The 21,302-nt window shown below is 37.6% G+C and overlaps 1 protein-coding gene across 1 annotated transcript in view; it reads left to right on the forward strand.

The window, feature by feature from the left end:
• Positions 1-21,302, forward strand: part of COL6A6 (collagen type VI alpha 6 chain) — a 140,374-nt gene that overhangs the window by 61,085 nt on the left and 57,987 nt on the right. The window contains exons 13-23 of the mRNA XM_025449030.3: positions 38-91; positions 1,900-1,971; positions 2,057-2,083; positions 2,398-2,442; positions 2,532-2,585; positions 3,642-3,704; positions 7,814-7,879; positions 9,357-9,410; positions 17,287-17,322; positions 19,046-19,108; positions 20,924-20,986. Of these exons, the coding sequence (XP_025304815.2) occupies positions 38-91; positions 1,900-1,971; positions 2,057-2,083; positions 2,398-2,442; positions 2,532-2,585; positions 3,642-3,704; positions 7,814-7,879; positions 9,357-9,410; positions 17,287-17,322; positions 19,046-19,108; positions 20,924-20,986 (597 nt within the window). The remainder of the gene's footprint in view (positions 1-37; positions 92-1,899; positions 1,972-2,056; positions 2,084-2,397; positions 2,443-2,531; positions 2,586-3,641; positions 3,705-7,813; positions 7,880-9,356; positions 9,411-17,286; positions 17,323-19,045; positions 19,109-20,923; positions 20,987-21,302) is intronic.

Here is a 21,302-nt window from a genome sequence, read left to right on the forward strand (position 1 = left end):
GAGAATGCTAACACATTCTTCCTTTCCTTATTTTCAGGGATCCCCAGGTTTTAAAGGCAGTGAGGGCTATCTGGGAGAGGAAGGTGTTGCTGTAAGTCAAGGTTTTTTCACCTCTATTTATTCCTGAGAACATATCTACAATTGGAAATTGTGTCAATTCAGAAGGAAACAAGAAATATCAGTCTAAGAATTCATGTGCAAAATCTGAGATCTTTTCTAATTCTCATCGGGCTTTGCTTCTGGTGGTCAATAATGGTTTATTAACCTACTGTCTCCTCTTTGGCTGTTCACCAATGCTGCACAATGAACTTAATGTGAAAGTTATTTTCTTCACCAGGGGACTCAAATCACTGCCATTTCCCCCTTCCTGATCCATTTTGCACAGGTAAACCAACTCCCCACATTGTTTATCAAGGACCTCCACTCTTTCTCACATCCATCCCTCCATCCATTTGTCCTATTCTTCCTTTCTTCCTTCCTTCCTTCCATCCATGCATTCATTTAACAATTATATTTCAAGCATCTTACTGTTTACCATATTATTTATTAAAGACCTCACTCATAAATGAACTTTTCCACTCACGTATTCATCTAACAAATCTATATGAAGGCAGTCTACCATGTTTCAGGCACAGTGCTAGACCCTAGAAAAATAAATAAAGGAAAAAACGTGATTCCTATCTCAGGTGACTTCAGACTAGTGGAAAGGCAAACGAGACAACGATGTTTCTAGTTGCTATACACGAGGACTGTTCTAATGGTACAGTGAAGTCATTGTGACAAAGCATGGCCGACAGATACCTCAGCCTTGGTAGCAGTTGAGGCTTGGGAGAGGAAGGCTGCAAACAAGGGATAATGCTTGGCAGACATCCGAAGGACAAAAAGATACTTCTTCAGGCAGAGTTTATGGGGAATAACCTATTACTAGAGAGAGAACAATGTGTTCAAGGGTATGTAACTGAGTCTGAGTGTGTGTGTATGCGTGCATGCGCACGCGCATGTGTGTGTGTGCATGAGTATAAAATGGCATGTAAAAAAAAAAAAATAAAAATAAAATAAAATGGCATGTAGCCAACATTGTTGGAAACTAGGACACAGTGAGGATGTTATCTGGCAAGCAAGACCCAGATTATTGCGAATCTTGAATATCCGATAGAAGATTTGGTGTCTTCTAGTTGATGGATAGTCATTGAACGATGTTAAGCACAGGAGTAAAAATGATGGGGGCATGGATATAGAAAGCATACTCCGGCAGTGGATAGATGCTAATAAGGCAGGGGTTATAGGTAGAAGTCTTGCAATAGTAGGTGCAAGACAAAGGAGTCCTAATCTTACTTGGGGGCAGTATGAATGGATGTTAAGAAGGTTGAATGAATGTAATAGTGACCTAGGGAGAGAAAAGCAAAGGATGACCTCTTTGTTTCCGGATCACAAGACTGCAGAGACTAGTGGGGTTACCAAGGCAAGGATTGTAGGAATGATATTTGGTGAAAGAAAGAAATAAATAAAAAGGAAGATGGATCTTGAACTAGAAATCATGCCTAGATCTTGCCTAGATCATACCTAGAGCATCCTTCTCTAGTGCTCACCTATTCTTCACTATCTGTTCCTGAACTATCTCCTGAAATTTTGACAACGCATTTTAGCTGCCACTTGTTTGTGTCTGTTTTATTTAAATACCACCCCACCGAGGGCAGTATCCAGGTAGGACCCAAAGCAAAGGGCTGTCACCAGAGTAGTTCTGATTTATCTCCATTCTCAGGTTTAATAAGCATGAATTCTGGATTGTAAACCACAGGCAGTTACACATTTTTTTTCCAACACAAAACTTGTAAAGTTTCTAAGACAGAATCCAGAGTGCAGTAGAAAAATCTCATCTGGGTGTGTGCTCTTTCTCAGGGAGACAGAGGAGCCAGTGGACCAATGGGAGAGCAAGGTACTAAGGGATGCTATGGCGCCAAAGGTCCTAAGGTAAGGGTTTAATAAGGCATTGTCAAGTCTTCCCAATGTTAATTCTACTTTCTTACACTAACCACTACTGTGCTTTCTGTTTCAGGGAAACAGGGGACTAAATGGACAGGAGGTATGGTACCAAACATATCCATTTATCTGCCCATCTGTTATCCAGAAATACTCTTATTTTTTGAAACTACTGACCAGTAGATCATACAAATGAAGTTTCTCTTGATCTTCCTTTATTGCCAGCCATTTGATTGTGCTTATTCTTTTATTGCAGACAATGTGTATTATTTTTTCATAGTTTCTATTACTCAGTAATCTTTGTTATTACTCAGGACCAGGCTATATATGAAAGATAAAACTAGACATTTGTTTGGTGTCTGATTTCTTTCCACATGAATGTAATACACTCTACTCTGATCACTTCTGTCTTTTCAGGGAGAAGTTGGAGAAAGCGGAATTGGCGGATTAAATGGAGAACCGGTAGAGACTTCTCTTTGTCCCAAAAAGGCCCTTCTGAGCTATTTCTCATTAAGAAAATGGAAATTTGAGTTTATTCTTCTGTTTTTTAGGGTGACAGTGGTCTTCCTGGAGAAAAAGGAGAAAAGGGTAATGAAGGATCCCAGGTAGGGATTCAATAAAGAGACAATATGAAAAATGTCCTGGCAATTAGAGATCAGCTACCCTAGCTGTATCAGTCAGCTAGTGTGACAAAATTGCTTTGTAACAATCAATCTTAAAACCTCAACTGCATGAAACAATAAACATTTATTTCTTTTGTGTCTGAGGTTTGCTGCCTAGATCCCTGGTCTAGGCTGAGTGTGGCTGACCTTGGCTCAGGTGTCTGTGGGTTGACTGGTGGCCTTATTCCATATGTCTTTTATCTTCCTCCTAGGAGCAGGAAGCACTGTCTGGCTATGTTGGCTGTAACCTTTTCATGGCCATGGCAGATGCACAGGGGAGCAAGTAGAAACATGCTGGTCCCTTAAGGCCTAGACTTGGAACTCTCACAGTAACCCTTCCATCTCTTTCTGTTGGCCAGATTAAGCCATGGTTAAATTCAGGGGTACGGATTCTTGTCCCACCACAGCTGGAAAGTACTACAGAGTTACACAGTAAAGAGCATAGATACAGGAGTAAAGAATTAGGGCCATTAATGAAAAGTAGCTACCACACTAAGAATGGCAGTGGGGGTGTTGACAAGAGTCTAGTGCGAGGCAGCACATTGAAAAAGTGTGTGCCACTCATTCCCATCTAGAACAGACACCAATAGCAGCCATACTTCCATGATCCACTTTGTCTTGTCTTTGGAGTGTAAACAGCTGAGTCAGAAACTCAACTTCTAGCTGATACAATCACCTTGGAGAAAATGGATAAGGTCTCTGAATCTCAGCTGCTTCATTAAAAGAAATATAAACAATACCGGGTTCATAAAGTAGCTGTAAAAAGTAAGATAACAAATGTGTCTGGAACACAGACTTCATCACTATAGTAAATAATTGAGATCAGTCCTAAATTATTTCTATGATGCCTGAAACTATTTTTTTGTTGTCTCTCTTTCCACCTTAAGAATAACTCTAGTAGAAAAAATCCAATTAATCAAATCAGGGAGAAGATAAGCTCTTTGTTTTTACTGATGTGAATTCTTGTTTTCTCCTTCTTTTGATTCACATTCTCTCTAGGGAAGCCCAGGAAAGCGAGGAGTTTCTGGTGACCGAGGCTCAAAGGGGCAGCGAGGAGACCCCGTAAGTGCCGGGGCCGCGTGGGTTGTGAGTTAAACATGGCTTGGTTCCCATCAGCTTTGATAAGGAGAGAGCCCCACTTTCTGATACTACAATAGCAATCCTGAGTTTTAGATCATCAGAGGCAGAACTGTTGTAGAATTTTAAAAGCAGTCCCCTTGTGCTACATCCTCTTCGTATATGGAATGAGCATGGACAGTGAGAGGATCTTGCCCATCATTGGTGCATGTGGGGTTTTTGTTTTTGTTTTTTAAATTATACTCAGAATTGTTATTGTGCTTCAGAAACATGAAGGAATTCCAGTCCCCTCTGGTCTCTTCCTCTGAGTACCACAAAATATGGACAGGATGGAAGAAACAAAGCCATCTCTTTTCTTCCATTTTCTAAGAATGAATCATGTATCACCCATGATACAAAGGTGTCTGCTCTCCTGGATATAATATGGCTGGAAAATGCATGACCCCACCAGTGTAGGGGATATGCCAATTCCAGTGAAACATAAGTACTATAGGACTTCCATCACTCCACCCACACAAAAATAAATTTCTGAAACCTCAATGAATTAGGATTTAGGCTTATTGAACTCTTCTACTGAGATATAATTGACATAGAACTTAAGGTGTTATAAGGTATTGACTTGATACATTTATATATCGCCGTAGGATTATCACCATAGGATTAGCTAACTCCTGCATCATGTCACAGAATTATCATTTCTTTTATCTTTATCTTTTTTCTTATCATTTCTCTTTTTGTGACAAGAACATTTAAGATCTAGTCTCTTAGCAACTTTGAAGTGTATGATACAGTATTGTTGTCTGTAATCACTGTGCTGGGCATTATCTCTAGAACTTAGTTTTGAAATATAACATCAGAAAAGTATACAAGTTACAAATGCACAACTTGATGAATATAAATGTACCTGTGTACTCACTACCCAGGTAGAGAAATAGAAACATTGCAGAAACTGCCCCCCCACCCCCCGCATATCTACTTCAATCATTACCAGACCCTGATAATCACTGTCTTAAAACCATAAATTAGTCTTACCTATGCCTGAACTTTAAGTAAGTAGAATCATATAGGATACACTCTTCTGGCTTCTTTTGCTCAAGTTTATGCTTGTGAGATTCATCCATGTTGTTGTGGTTAACAATAGTTCATTCAGTCTCCTTGCTGAATAGTAATCCATTATGTAAGTATACCATGATTTATTTATCCATTCTACTGTTGATAGATTATTTTGGTTGTTCCCAGTTTTTGCTATTATAAATAGGGCTATTATGAACATTCTTGCACATGTCTTTTGGTGGGCTCTCATACACATTTCTCTTGGGTTTGTACTTTAAGAATTGAATGAGTGTTTGATGATAATTTATGTGCCTATAATAAGTTTAAGCCTTTTTAAGCCAGTCTGCAAAAAACTTTCTAATTTACACTCCCACCAGCAAAGTATCATAGCAGTGTACTACACATGCATCAGAATGGCTGAATTTTTAAAAAACTGACAAGAACAAGTGCTGGTAAGGGTGTAGGGCAACTGGGAAACTCACAGGACTTTGTATACTGGAGGAGGAATTATTAAAGACATGGATTGGGGGATACCTGGGTGGCTCAGTGGTTGAGTATCTGCTTTTGGCATGGGGCATGATTCTGGGGTCCTGAGATCAAGTCCCACATCAGGCTCCCCAGGGGGAGCCTGTTTCTCCCTCTGCCTGTGTCTCTGCCTCTCTCTCTCTTTCTCTCTCTCTCTCTCTCTCATATTCTCTCACTCATGAATAAATGAAATCTTTTAAAAATATATATATAAATAAAGACAATGGATGTACCAGAGAAAGAATTTATCTCAATATATTAAGAAATATAAATGTTAGATATACATTGAAGATAACTATTTTAAAAGCAGAGGAATTTACACTTGAAGACAACATTGTCTTATTAGTGATGTCTTCTGATAATAGTCTGATGAACTGAGAGTTTTAAAACAACTTCAAAGTATCTTATTAGAAAGAAAAAAATATCCATAGATAAAAATAATAAATAGTAGGTCAAAAGACATTTTCAGTCATCTATATATATATATGAGGGCCAAAAACTTACTTGGGATATTGCCAATTGCCATTCACTTTGGTCAGAATACCCCCTAATTGTCTGCTAAATGGTCTGTATGAATACTTAACACTTTCAAAAGAATCTGAATAATGTAAGATGGTTTTATTTTTTTAATGTTCTATGATTTCAAGATGGCTGAAAATTCAGCCCACTAGAACTTCTGTGTTGTGCTGTTTGTCACGATACTAATTTTAGATAGTTTTTTAATGCATGATAATTCTTCCCACCCACTCTGGAGTATATATCTCAAAGACGACTCTTTGAGCCTTTTTACATGTAGTTTCTGTGGGTTACTATTTTAGGAAAAATTTGGTAGAGCAGGATTGATTGAATAAATAGAACCCACACATGATCAGATTATTCATAGGAATGTGTACAAATGGCACAAATTTCTGAAAATCTGTACTTATTCAGACAGAACTTCTGATCAAGTGAAAGCTAGTTTGGCTGTTTGGAATTTCTCTTTTTTAAAAACCTCATAATCTCATGTGATACTGGGGAGAAAACTAAACCAGATTATTTGAGGTACAGAGTTTAGTAAGGTTCATCATTCTAAAACATTATTAGAAGCCCATGTTTAATCATAAATTTGTGTTACATGATGCTCTTTTGTCCAGTTGCATTGAAAGAAATTGAAAGGCTGGACAGATCATATTCAAACTGACCAAACAACTAGGATGTTCTATTCTGTAGAATGTGCTGGTATAGGACTTTTTAAATGTCATCTCTTCAATTAAATAGTTTGGAGTTGGACCATAATAAATTGTTTATACATCCAGTGGAATAAAATTTTGGACTTTATATTACTTTCTCTTTCATTTTTTCACCAAAATATAATTCTCTAATATTGTGATTTAGGTATACTCTGCTTAGAGAATTTAAACAGACAAATATTTAAACTTAAAGGTAAAATAGAAAATGTAGAAAATAATCTTTGGCTTTGGTATGTGGGGGAAAGAATTAATTTTTCACATCAATTCTGGTAATGTCAGTTATAAGTAAATTCTAAGCTCATCTTTTTCTGTCTGTTAGCCTGTAAACTCTGTAGGTGTAGAAAGTATTGGTTTAAAAATCTTTCTAAGTATCTGGAACAATGACATGTCCCTGTTGGTGATCTCAAATTACTTATTGATTGATGAAGGTAATCTGGGCTGCTATCAGCCAAACAGCCCAGCAGCTGGCACTCAGCAGGACTGGATAATTCTTGTCCCCTCTCAATCTATTGGAGTGTTGGCTGAACTGACTGGCTCAATTGATTGTCCCAGCATCATGGTGATACTGCTCTATTGGTGGTCCTAACTACCCAAGGTAGAAAACTTTCAGTCTGGCCTGCTAAGGATAATATCCCACAATGAGTTCTTGCTAGAATGTTGTATGAATATTGAGGGAAACTCAAGATTCCAGAGTTTTCTGAAAATGGGAGGAAAAGTACTAGTGAACATATGGAGCTAGAAGGCTACCAGACACCCAAGAGGAGAAAGAGAGAATGGATGGTGAATATAGTCCTCAGTGCTGCTCAGTGTATTTATGTTCTTGTGGTGGAACCCATTACAAACCCTCTGTCTCTCCCAAAGCTAGAGGAGAGTAAAAATCTACCAACCCTCAAGTATAAACTTGTCTAGGCCCCAAGAAAGAAAAGCAAACATTAAGAGAAAGAATAGCAGTAGCAAGAAGGGGTACCTCCAGACCCAGGACAAAAATTGTCATAAACACAAGCCATGTCACCCTTGATTCCCTTGGCTATGCCTCCTATGGTGAGCTCTTGCTTTCCCCCTACATACACATACAGTCTCCACTATCTTCTGATAATGCAGAGCACAAGAGGAAAAGAAATCATCCCATTTGTAATTTTTACCTATCTACGCTTTTAAAGGGATTCCACTTCTTTGGCATGTATTTTTCGGGGGTGGGGGGTGGGGAGTGAATAAATGTGTTATATATGCAGTTACATTTTTAAGGAGAGATGTTCAAAATTTTTCTCTTTATTTTCTGTTTTATAGGGAGTTCCTGGATTTGACAATACCATAGAAGGACCTAAGGGCTTGAAAGGAGAACGTGGAAGACAAGTAATTATGTGGCAATTGAAAGTAAACTTGTAATGATGTGGCATACTTGATACAGAAAAAACATTTTTAGGAGCAAAAATATCTTTTCCTCCTCCTTATCTTCTACTCTAGGATTCCAAAAACATTCTCTTGTTCTTCTGAATTTGGGGTGACTTGTTTCACCAAGCCCCTGCCCTTGAATGCAAGGGCTTTCATTTATGAATGCAAACATCTACGCTCTAACTTAGGGCTAGCCAGTGGAAACAACAAGCCAGGGACACCTGGGTGGCTCAGCAGTTTGGCACCTGCCTTCGGCCCAGAGCATGATCCTGGGGTCCCGGTATCGTCTCACGTCGGGCTCCCTGCACAGAGCCTGCTTCTCCTTCTGCCTGTGTCTCTGCCTCTTTCTCTGTGTCTCTCATGAATAAATAAATAAAATCATAAAAAAAAAAAAAGCCAATGAATTGTTGGCCTTTCCAGGATATAGAAGTAGTATACCCTAAGACGGCATCATATTATTTGTAGTACATGATAAAAAGAAAAAGAGCTGATAGACCTATACAGCTCACATGCTCAAGGCAAGTCTCGTGGGATTAATCTCATGATCTCACAAGTCACAATTTGATCATCTTACCTTGTTTTTCAGAATGTTTAAAAGTAATTATCTGGAAAAGGTGTTTCTCTGGATCTTCTTGATGAGGAAGTTCCCTTGGTGACTTTACCAGGGGAAGAGGTCTGATATAGTAGAAAGAACTTTCCTTTTGGGGACAGGCCCAGGTCCTATATCATGCTCTGTGCCTTACCAGCTCTGTGGCCTTGGGCCACTTTCTGTAAACCTCAATTTCCTCATCTGCAAAATAGGATAAGTAGCCTACTTTTGAAGGTTATGATGGGAATTCAGTGACTGACCTTGCCACATCATAAATCTTCAGTAAATGTCATCTTCCATTTTTACTATGGGGTAAATGTAAGTCTCACATGTTTTATTATAGACTCATAATTTTTTTCCTTCATTTTCTATTTTGGGAGGACTTAGGAGTATTGTGATATTTTATTTACATGAGGGTGTTCATCTACACCCAAACAAAACAAGAAGTCCAAAGGTAGAAATCCAAACCAGTAGTAGCCATACCTGATACATGGAATGCTTCATTTATCCACTCTGCAGCAACACCATGGGATAGTTTGATTTGGATACTCTATACTTACATTCAAAGATAAGTTAGATAGTGGCGATGAACAGATGAAGCCACGTCATTAAAATTTAGTTCTATAGTTCCTCATTACCCGTAGACATATGGTTTATAACCAGTGGAAGTAATGCCACATTCCAAAGGGAGGATAACTCTCTAGTTGGTATATATCCATCCACCCTCCCACAGCACAAGCAGATGTTGAAGAGGAAATGTGTCAGTACTGTGTAATTACTGTCACCCATATGCTTTTTTTTCTTTTTTCTTTTCTTTTCTTTTCTTTCTTTTTTTTTTTTTTTTAATAGGGTAGAAGAGGCTGGCCAGGCCCCCCTGGAACACCAGGCTCCAGAAGAAAGACAGTAAGAGCCCTTCTAGACAAGAAGACCCACTGCTCTGGTAGCCTATATTGTGACAAAAATGGCTGATTGTGGGGAGTGGGCGGGATGGTTCCACTGGGGCTCATTACCTTGGAGACACTTGGGATAATTCTGAGAACACAGCTTGCAAAGCACTTGAGGAAAACCCCTGAAAAGCTGAGGCAGGAAGGTGCTGGCTGCAAGGAAAATTAGCAATCAGGAGAAAAGCCTGGGCAAAGAGAACAAAAAAGCAGCCAACTAGGGGAAGAGTGGTGAAAGTTTGGCCTTCTCACTAGGCTGTCATTGCCAGTGATGTCATTTTAAGTCCCAAACTCCTTTCCTGTGTTGAATTTTATGACTACTTAGGAAAGTCAGTCAGAGTATAAATCCTCTGTTCTTACTTCTATACTCTCTGCCTTGGAAAGAAGGTGTGTGTTCCAAAATACAAAAACATTCTCTTGGTGGAGTATAATAGCTGATTCTATGAACGCAGACAATACAATGCATGATAAATACAGTATACTAAACTGGTTTTTATTTGTGCTCAATTTTAAAGCCCATGTGTATAGTACTAGCTGAGGTATAGTTGATGTATAACGTATTATTCAGGCGTATAACATCATTTGACATGTATATGTGGTTGTGAAATAATCACCACAGTAAGTCTAGTTAACATTCATCATTATGTGTAGTTACAAATTTTTCCTTGTCCTGAAGACTTTAAGATCTACTCTCTTAGCAACTTTCAGATATATAATACAGTATTACTAGCTGTACTATACATCTATACATGTGTGTATACATTAGATGTAATCTATGCTGTACATTACATCCCTGTGACTTATTTTATGACTGAAAGTTTGTACCTTCTTACCCATTTTATCCATTTCATTTACCCACTACCCCTTACCTCTGGCATAATACCAATCTGTTCTCTCTGTCTAGGAGTCAAGTTTTTGGAGTTATTTTGGGTTTTTTTTGGTATTTTTAAGATTCCACATATTAGGGGCTCCTGAGTGGCTGAGGCGGTTAAGCACCTGCCTTCAGCTCAGGTCATGATTGCAAGGTCCTGGAATTGAGCCCCCATTGGGCTCTCTGCTTGGCAGAGAGTCTGCTTCTCCCTCTCCCATGGCCCCTCCCTCCCCAGCTTGTGCTCTCACTTGTTCTAAAATAAAATCTATTTAAAAAAAAATGTTCCACATATTAGCGAGATCATGTAGTATTTGTCTTTCTGTCTTTCTCTGGCTTATTTCACTTAGTATAATGCCTTCAGGGTTCATCCATGTTGTCATAAGTGGCAAGATCTCCTTTTTTGGCTGAATAACATTCCATGATTAGATAGATAGATAGATCTCACACACGTCCTTATCCATTCATCTATCAGTGGCACTTAGGCTGCTTCCATGTCTTGGCTGTTGTGTAAGTAATGCTGCAATGAACACAGGGGTGCAGATATCTTTTTTAATTAGTGTTCACAATTCCTATGGATATATACTCAGAAGTGGAATTGCTGAATCATAACGTAGCTCTATGTTTAATTTTTTGAGGAACCTCCATATTGTGGAAATACTAAGAATGAAATTAGATCACTTGCTTATGCAACCTTTGGGTTTGGGGGTCTTTTTATTCGTTTTGTTGTATTTTTCCCAACAGGTACTTTTTAAAACAGATTCTTTGTTTGACTATTGGAAGAGCACAGAAATTATAAAAGAAAGTTTTTATCTAATAAGAAATAACTCTAATAAAAGACACTTAAATACCTGCATTGGGTTCAAAGTTAGACCTGTTTTTCCATTTTGTAGCATTTCCTTTCCATTCTTAGTTATCTAGCTTTCTCTAGCTTCTTCCACCTCTCTCCTCAATTAGTTGTACTATTTACTAAGCACAAATAAAAACTAGTTTGAGGGATCCCTGGGTGGCGCAGCGGTTTGGCGCCTGCCTTTGGCCCAGGGCATGATCCTGGAGACCCGGGATCGAATCCCACATCGGGCTCCTGGTGCATGGAGCCTGCTTCTCCCTCTGCCTATGTTTCTGCCTCTCTCTTTCTCTCTCTGTGACTATCATAAATAAATAAAAATTTTTAAAAAAGTCTTAAAAACTAGTTTGATATATTGCATATATTATACATCGTATTTTCTGAGAAGTTCATAGAACCAGCTATTATACTTCATCAAGAAAATTGTTTTTGTAGCTTGGACCACCTCTTCTTTGGTAGGTAGAGAAAATGGAAATGAAAACAGAAGTTATATTTAAAATGTGCAGAATTTGGTTGCTGGGAAAGCACTTTATTGCCGCTGCTGTGTTAATGCACCTAAAGATAAAGCAACACATTTGTTATTCATTTCACTTTCTAGAAGGGTGTAGCCAGCTTACATACACTGGGAAAATATTTTGAACTTAAAGAATATCATCCAAAAAAAAGAATATCATCCAAGATTTCCTGGCATTGAAGATGTACTTTTATTGTTTTATAGAGGCTATAGTCTCTCTTGAGGCTAACACAGCATCACTATGTATTACTTAAACTGCACAACTCCTGAGAAATATGTTCACATCTTGGGTTATAGATACAGAAGTGTCATTCAGAAGTAAAAGTAGGACTTTCAGCTAAAGATGGCAAAGTCAAGGTGTTTTTTATACTATTCCTTTTTGTGCAACTTACCAAAAACAACACAAATTTAAAAAAAGATTAACAAAGAATGACCACAACTTCAAGACAGGCATTATGGCAAATATTGGGCAATTTTTTAAAAATCTAGATCCTAATGAGGGGAGGCTTTGGACCTCAAACAGATCAGATTTCTCTAAAAGTAGCTTTCAGGTTTTGAGAAGATTGGAGAACTATCCATAGAAATACCCATAGAAACACTGTAGCAGAGGAGGCAGAAATCGTGGGAAACTAAAGAATATTTCATTTTTAATGTCTAAAACCAGCAGTCTGATCCATGAAGGCTGTAAATATTGAAGAAACAGTAACTATTGCAATACAGAGAAACTATGATTTAAGGGGCTTTATGTGAGTTCCATGAATCTCTTAAATGCCCAAATTTGAAGGGAGAGGTAGTGTGAGGTAAAAAAAAAAAAAAAACAACAACAACAACAAAAAAAACTTCATGATGAGAAAGTATTTGAGACAACATATCTATATCAAAACTACTGACCCAGGTCTAGCTACACTACATACAGTTATTCAGTAAATAGGTGGCCCTATTCAAAAGTGATTAATAATCAGAAATATTAGGAATCTTCATTATTAAATGATTATTAGGACCTATGCATAGACAGAAGAGCAAAACGATATGAGCAAAGGGCAAATAAACCCTCATTGGGAGAGGAATTATTCAAGACAAAGGCAGAATGACTCTGGCAAATTGTTCTCTAAAGTCTCAAAAAAAAAAAAAAAAAAACTAAGAAGTGAAGAAAGCAAGCTGGTAGTGTTTGGGGAGCAATAAACATGTAGGATGGGTTACAAGCAACAAAAAACCTAGAATAAGTAAGACTGAAAATATAGGTGAGCATATAGTAACCAAGAAGCCACAAAAGCAGTGATAAAGCAGACTATGGAGAGCCAGCAACTGTACAGTTTACATTACTAAGTTAAATAGGCTAATGTAGAAAATATTCAGAAGTGTAATAAAAAAATGTAATAAAAATAATTTCTTGTAAAAAGGCTCAAAGGTGCAGGTAGAAAAGGCATACTCTGACTCAGGGAAAAATTGACCCAAAAACATAACATTGAGCTACATCCTAGTGAAATTACCAAACTTATTTTATAAAGGAAGAATCCAAGAATTTCCAAGTAGATAATATAGAAAACCCAGTCTATTTTTAACCTTCTTCACTACAATCAGGGCCAAAAGGGGGAGAGCAGGAGAATAGCTGGAGTTCTGAGAGAAATCCAGGTGTCCAAGATTTTTATACCCATCCAAGTTATCCTTTGTGTATATAAATAATTAATATGATAAAGCCTTTGAAAATTCAGACAATATAGCCCCCATTTATTTTGTTTTTCTAAATTCAAGTAAAATGTAATATTTTATTTTTAAAATAGATAAATACCATGATCCTTTCTTAACCAAAAGTACTGCTATTTAGAACTATCTATAAACCTGCATAAAAAGATGTTTAGAATCAAGATTATCAAATGTTAGCAATAGTTCTATCTATGTAGGATTTGGGATGACTTACATTTTGATTCTGTGTTTTCCTGCATTTGAATATTTAAAAATCAGTATGTATCATATTTATAATAGTAAAATCATTATCCTTTCAGAAGGAAGAAAAATTTATACCACTAACTGAAAAACTCTAAAATGTAACTAGATAATAAGTATTGAGGACTCCCTGGTATAACAAGATTCTGCTGAACTGAGAAATGATTGGAGGATGGTGGTAGGGTGTGGCATGCAGGGAAATAAGAGCAGTTGACCAACTCTGGCTTTGATTCATTTGACAAACATTTAATGAACACTTATACAGAATACCAGCAACTCTACTAGCTACTAGAGCCACAAAATCAAATAAGACATAGTCCTTACTTGAAAGGAACATAGAATCATGCTATAGATTCAACGGATGGTGTATCAACCTATTATTGACATTGAATCAAGTAATTCTTTGTTATGGGAAGTTGTTTTGTGCATTGTAAGATAGTTAGTATTACCCCTGGCCTCTAACCACCAGGTACCAAGCAGCAGCACCCTCAACTTGTGACAATGAAAACTGTCTCCAGACACTGCCAATTGTTCCCAGAGAAGAGGGGTTGCGAAACCACCCTCTTGCAGTTTGAAACTCCTGTTGTAGAAGGGGATGGATTTGTAGGGATAGCAAACTGTAACTGGTGCCCTGCCAGCAGTCTGTAATGGATTCGATTGTGGTGGTGGAGAGAGTAGGATCAGGACCAGAAAGCCACAGCACTGGGGCAAGAGGTGGGAATGGGAGATTGGTTCTTTCTGAGCCAAACTTTACTGAGAATTATTTTTTTTAATAATAAATTTATTTTTTACTGGTGTTCAATCTGCCAAAATACAGAATAACACCCAGTGCTCATCCCGTCAAGTGCCCCCCTCAGTGCCCGTCACCCATTCACCCCCCGCCCTCCTCCCCTTCCACCACCCCTAGTTCGTTTAGAACAGATTCTTGTGCCATGGATAATGAGAAGCAACTGGCTTTCAATCCTATTCAGTCTACAGAGCTGTTAGTTATGCTTTGCGCTTTTCATCTCTCTGGCACTACTTTAAGGGGTGGCTTTAAGTTCCCCCCAGGCAGTCAGTCAGTCATTGTAAATGAGTGTTTGCCATTAAGAGTCAGTATTAATGTGCTGTTTTACCATTAAGAATGTCCTGTTTTCTTCCCCGGGGGATTGCATCTCAAATCAGTCGATATCTATCTGGGAAAGTGGGTCCTGGTAAACAGCCAGAAAGCCAGGCTATGAGGGATCAACAAGACTGGGTATCTTGTTCTGAATCTTCTTACTCTCAGGATACCTTTGGGGATGTTTTCTTTCTTAATGTGCTCATTAGCATTTCCTTTCACAGATGAGTTAGGCTGTCTGGATGTGTTACCAGAAAACTCAAGCCTATGGGCAAACCATGAAGACATTTGGGGATTTAATCTTCCCCATCTAAAACATTAAAAATTGTAAAGCAAAATTGTAAAATTATCACCCCCATTTCCTTGTTTGCTTTCAGTCTTTCACACGTACTCAAGGTATCTCAAACTCATAGCTTCCAGTTAAAGTTTAAATTCCAAATAGCCATTAATGGAAGTGCTAAATGATGACTTCTAGAATCATGAATGGTGGATTTGAAGTCTGTCTTATGCAAATTTGCATGAATGGTGGTACTCCTCTATTAGGCTTATAAACTCTTGCCTAGGGACAGAAGTCAGTTTTTACTTACCACCACTCACCCCAGTTCCTCTAGGGAGCAGGAATTCAATGTTGAGATGACTAATTTTAATCAAGCCCTTTCAAAGTCAGACCTTAAAGACACAGGCACCAAATGTTTCTTGATGTTATTTCAAACACTGTGACAGTGGACCAGAGAAAGATTTTTGGATGTAAGGTCCTATTTCATATCGTGTAAATCATGTAATGTAGGAAGCTCTTTATTTTTTGCCTGAACGTAGGTTCAGTTGTGCCTACCACATCCAGATGTATCCACTTAAAAGCCCAAGTCTGGCCATGTACATTTCCTGCTATAGGCACCCCAGTGGTTTCTACTAAATGAACTATGAACCCTTCCACTTAGTGCCCCTCCTACTGCCCTCTCTTCTTAGATCTTTGACCTAGAAATGGTCAAATACTCTTCCTATTTTCTTGCCTCTACTTCATTACTTAGGCATACCCTTTACTAGAAAAACTTTCATTTTCTTTTACCTGTAAAACTCCTACACATTCTGTGAAACCCATATCAAAAATGTCTTCCATGGTATCTGACTGCTCAATCAGAGCATGAGACTCTTGATCTTAAAGTTGTAAGTTCAAGCCTCAAGTTGGGCATAGAGATTACTTAAATAAACTTTAAAAAACAATCTTCCTCTAGGAATACTTTCCTAATTTGACAAACTGGATATAATTGCTTTCTTTGAAACCCATATTTCCATTTCCCCTTTCTTATGGCATTTGCCATACTATGCCTTGTAAATATTGTAATATTTATCTCTTCACTCCCCAAGCCCAAAATATGAGTCTCATAAGGTCAAGAACTGTGTATGTGCATATGTGTGTGAAATCTTTATGCTCCTGTTGTTCCCATACAATACACTTTGTGGGTTATAGATCATTGTTAGGTATTTTTCTGAATGAGACTGAAGTGAATTGAATCAGAACAGTTAAACCCTTGTACTAAAGGAGTGGAGAGCGTTTCTTTTCCTCCTCTGATAGAAAGGATTTAAACTCTCATCTCAAGATGACTCATCATAGTTTTAAAGAAATAGGTCTCCATTTCTTCAGATATACACAGTCTATTTCCTAGATAACAATAGATTTTAACTGAAATATGATTAAAAGAATTCAACGTCTGCAATACTGGCCTCACATAGAAATTTGATCTGAATATCTCAAATTTCCATCAAGAAAATGTTGTCTGATATATATACTAAATTTTACAAATCCCGGTGTCAGTCTTGCTATGACTATACGGGGACATCTTAAGTTAGACAAAATGTCTTTGTGTGATTTCCAGATCTATAAAATGTTGAACTGAAATATATCCAGACACTAACTTACATATGAGAGTATTAAGAAAAATGCACTTGATTATATAGTGCTATTATTTTGATTACTTCATTAACATCTTGAATTGAGAACTTCTGAATGCTTGGGCAGATTCTTTAATTTTTGACAGGTAAGCATATTTTTTGGCTTTTTGGGGGAGGGGGTTAAAATTAGTCTGGCTACCTTTATATTCTGAAGTTAATCTATAAATAAGTTCAATGGAGTCAATTCTCCCAGTTTTTTCCTCTGGCTTCCTGCCTTTTGGCTACTCCACTCTTGATTTTTGGCTTACTTGATAGTACTTTGGAAAAATGAAAAGAAATGAAATTCAAATCAGTCAATTTTGGATCTTGTGATCAGCTCCAGTAATAGTTTAGTGGAGGACAAATTATTGACCACAATCTGTTCTCTTAAGTATGTACAGATTTCAGTTGTCTATGTGATTTTAATTACCTATTGACCTAGGATAGACATTCAAAGTTGGCAACATTTTACTGTCATTATGCAGTGACTAATTAAATGTTTAAACCAACATGTGGGTACTTTAAAAAAAAAAAAAAGTGCCTTAAGGTGTTCATTATCAATTTAAATATAAGAAGCTTTTTTTTTTTTTTTTTTTTTTTTCAGAATTAATGATACCTACCTTTCCTCCTACTTTAGGCAGCTCATGGCCGAAGGGGACATACAGGCCCACAGGTACAATTATTTTTTTTCTTAACTCCAAATATTCTGTGTTCAGTCAAGAAGTAAGAATAAAGGCTCTGGGAAACCTCTTTCAGGATCAAAGCTCTTCACTTTTTGATGATATTGGTTGTGGAATAATGTGTTAGAAATCTTCTAAGCTATAATTTCAAGTGCTCAAATCTTAAAATGAAGACTTGGGCATTCTAATCAAACACTGTAAAAATTAATGATAAAAAAATTAATGATAAGAGACACTAATTGGCATGATTACTATTAAATTTAACTTTGAATTTCAACCAACTAGTAACTCAGTTGAGTGATCCTTTAGATTTTTGTTCAATTGACTCTGAAATTACAATTTACACAAACCCTTTTTAAACTGAGAGTACAATGAGACCCTAATACAAATTGGATATTCTTAGTGTTTTATTCAAAAGTTGACTCTACCAAATATTGTATCATATCTTCTTTGTACAAGCTGGTGACATACATGCCTCATGTATGTATAATATTTATGAAAAAGAAATTGTGGACTTAGAATTTATAAAATTGAGGGAACGCCCTCAGGTTGAAAATATAATGAGGATAAACAGTAAATCCACTCAATCATATCATGGTGAAACTCTGGAATACTAAAGATAAAACATCTTAAATATGACTAAGAGAAAAAGCATTTTTACCCATGAAAGGAATAACAAATTAGATTGTAGTGGACTTGTATTTGGCAATAAAACATGCCAGAAAAAGTGATATTTGTGGGTCCAGAAGAAAAATAACTGTTAATATAGAATTTTATACCTAGCTAAACTGTGAGTTAACATGTAAATATTTTCAGATCAAGACTAAGAGAATTTACCATCCACAGACATTACTCACACACTTCAAGGTTAAACTTCAAAAAGGAGAGCAAATCCAGAATAACCACATAAAACAAGATTGGGGAGAGAAAGTGTTGAGAAATTTCCCTTTCTGAGATCAAGGAAAAGCAATTAGCATGGGACATTTAATCACATATGTGTAACAACTGAGACATAAACTTAAGCTATCCCAAATGTTGACTAAGCCTTTTAATCCTTCCTCTTTTTTGGAATTCTTATCTCTGAGAAAGTTCAAGGACAATGTGAAGATAATACTCAACTTTTGACCCATAGATATGTAATCTATTTGAATATAAATATAATGTTGTAAGATGTCTGGAGATTTTTGAAGAAAATGGGAAGTAAACTGTGAGTATTTTTAGGCCAAATGTGCAAGTCAGATATATTACAAATGTTACAGAAAAAATGCGTGTGTGAGTGTGCATATGTATAAAGACTTGAAACCAAATATACCAACATAGTAGCTGTGGTTATCTCTGCTTGATGAGATTATAGAAAATTTTTATCTCTTTGTTTGTATTTTCCTTTATTTTTCATATTTTTACCAATGATCCTGCACAGACATTGTGATTGAAAATCTATAATCTTGGGGATCCCTGGGTGGCGCAGCGGTTTGGCGCCTGCCTTTGGCCCAGGGCGCGATCCTGGAGACCCGGGATCGAATCCCACATCGGGCTCCCGGTGCATGGAGCCTGTTTCTCCCTCTGCCTATGTCTCTGCCTCTCTCTCTCTCTCTCTCTGTGACTATCATAAATAAATAAAAATTAAAAAAAAAAAAGAAAATCTATAATCTTGTACATAAAGGAGACAAAATTCTCAGGAAATGGTAATAACAGGTTGATTCTCTCTCACCACAGGGGAAAACAGGCATCCCAGGCCCAGATGGACTTGAAGGCTCATGGGGAGTTAAGGGCCCTCAGGTACATATCAGAACTGATTAGGATTTGAGAGCATAAAGAAGAATCTGGAGTCTTCGTGGAATCCTTCAAACCTCTTTACAGGAATAAAGATGTTTAAAGTGTGTTCAGAGTAATAAAGTAAGGAAGCAATGTAGTCTTGTCCAGGATTTGGTCTCCTTTATCTAAGTTTTATCCCATCAAGAGGTGAGAAGGGAATGAACATGCTGGGTAGAGTCCCTGTACAATGAGTTCAGTCTAGCTAGGGGAGACCTTGAGCCAAAGAAAATGTTGACCCTCAAAGGTTTGGGAATTTTGGTCAATGTAACACAGTGAGAGCTCAGTGTTGCATATCTGGATGCCTGTGTGGTAGAAAAACTGGCGCTACTCTAGGAAAGAATTGTTCCAAATGCAGCTGAAGTCTTCAGCGGGGTGATCTATAGTGTGGCACTCAGCCTGCCTTCTTGCTCACTTCCCCAGAGAGCTGCCTCCAGCACTTTTTCCTTTGTAAGAAATAAGCCACAGTTGGCTCTTACACTGATCACATGAGGGGGGAAAAAGCATGTGCCAGAAAGAGCAAAGTGTAGCTTGAAATAATACTGAGAAGGGAAAGGAAGTTCTAGAAAATGTTGAGATAAAGGAAAGGAGGCCAGATTATAGAAAGTTAGAACATATTTTTTCTCTCCAAACTTTGTTTTGAAAACTTAAATAATTTTGCCGTTTGGTAAATGCAGGACAAGCAATATTTCTGTAATTTTTCAAAGTTTTAATGCATGAAGTTGAAAACAATTTAACTATTATATGTTAGCAGCTTGGTCCATGGAATTTGGGCAAAGCATCTTTAGACATCAGATGAGAAATTGTGTTCACATTTTTACCAAGACTTCAGAACAGTAAACAGTCTGCCCCCTTGGACCCCTAGCTCTTGAGCTTGATTGCTTTTTTTCTGTCTTACTTGCCAGCTGAGGAAAATTCACTTTTCTTATCTTCAAGTGAGAAATATTTGCCACTGGAGCTGTGGGGGAGAATTTCAATAGATTGGCTGGCTTTGTTTCATGATAAACAAATAATACCACAGCATCCCTTCCACTTTACAGACTCTTTCTTCATGACATAATTTAAAAGGAGATGGAAAAACCAAACACAGCATGACGGTTTCTTTGCCTAATGTACAGAGGCCATGATTAATAGGCAATATAATATCCTAGAAGTAGAAATATCCGAACTTCATCTTACCACGTGCTACATCTTATGACCAGTCTTCAGTGTGGTTATTGAATAGAAAACTTATTTTAATATTTCAGTTTCAGATTATGTAATTAAGGATTATTTTATCACATAAGAAATATATGCATTTGGACTCTAAAGGTGGTTAGGATAATTAAAAAGCAATACTGGGGGGGGATCCCTGGGTGGCTCAGCAGTTTGGCGCCTGCCTTCAGCCTGGGGTGTGATTCTGGAGTCCCAGGATGGAGTCCTGCGTTGGGCTCCCTGCATGGGGCCTGCTTCTCCTTCTGCCTGTGTCTCTGCTTCTCTCTATATATCTCTCATGAATAAATAAATAAAATCTTAAAAAAAAAAAAAAAGCAATACTGAAAAATTCAAGTGGAGCATTTATTCAGTCAACTGTAAATGCCCCCAACTGCCTAAATTGCAAATTAGACCCTTGTAGACTAACACAGGAGAGCTCACAAATCAACATAGAGCCAAGGGTATGAATAGAGTTCTTTCCAGTTTCTGTCCATGTGATGGACTTATCATGTCCATCTTTAATATTCAAGTTAATATTCAAGTGTTCTGTTTTAGAAGGAAAATAATGCTATAATTCTCTATATATAGGGTCCCAGAGGAGAGACTGGTGTGAAAGGCGAAAAAGGAGGTCTGGGAAGTAAAGGTCCTCAGGTATGTAATGAGAGAAAATGACTGCACCTGGCTCTGGTCTTGGCTTTAATATGGATATCCTTGCAGTTTCTTTTCTGTGGAAGGAGTTTTTTATTGCCTGTGAACCAGTAGAATTTTGAGTTCAGTGTTTGGTGTGATGGCCACATCACATCGTGACCCACCTTGCAGAGTGGGCTGTCTTTCTGTCAAACACAGAAGTGGAAAAGGACTTCTAGTCTTCTTTGCCTCAACACCTCAGCCATTACTGTGAGGTTAAGAATTCCTCCTCTGCAAAAATCAGGTCCTGCCACTCCTCTGATCGCAATCCTCAGGGGCT

The sequence above is a fragment of the Canis lupus genome, chromosome 23 (genome assembly GCF_003254725.2).
Source record: "Canis lupus dingo isolate Sandy chromosome 23, ASM325472v2, whole genome shotgun sequence".
NCBI lineage: Eukaryota > Metazoa > Chordata > Mammalia > Carnivora > Canidae > Canis > Canis lupus.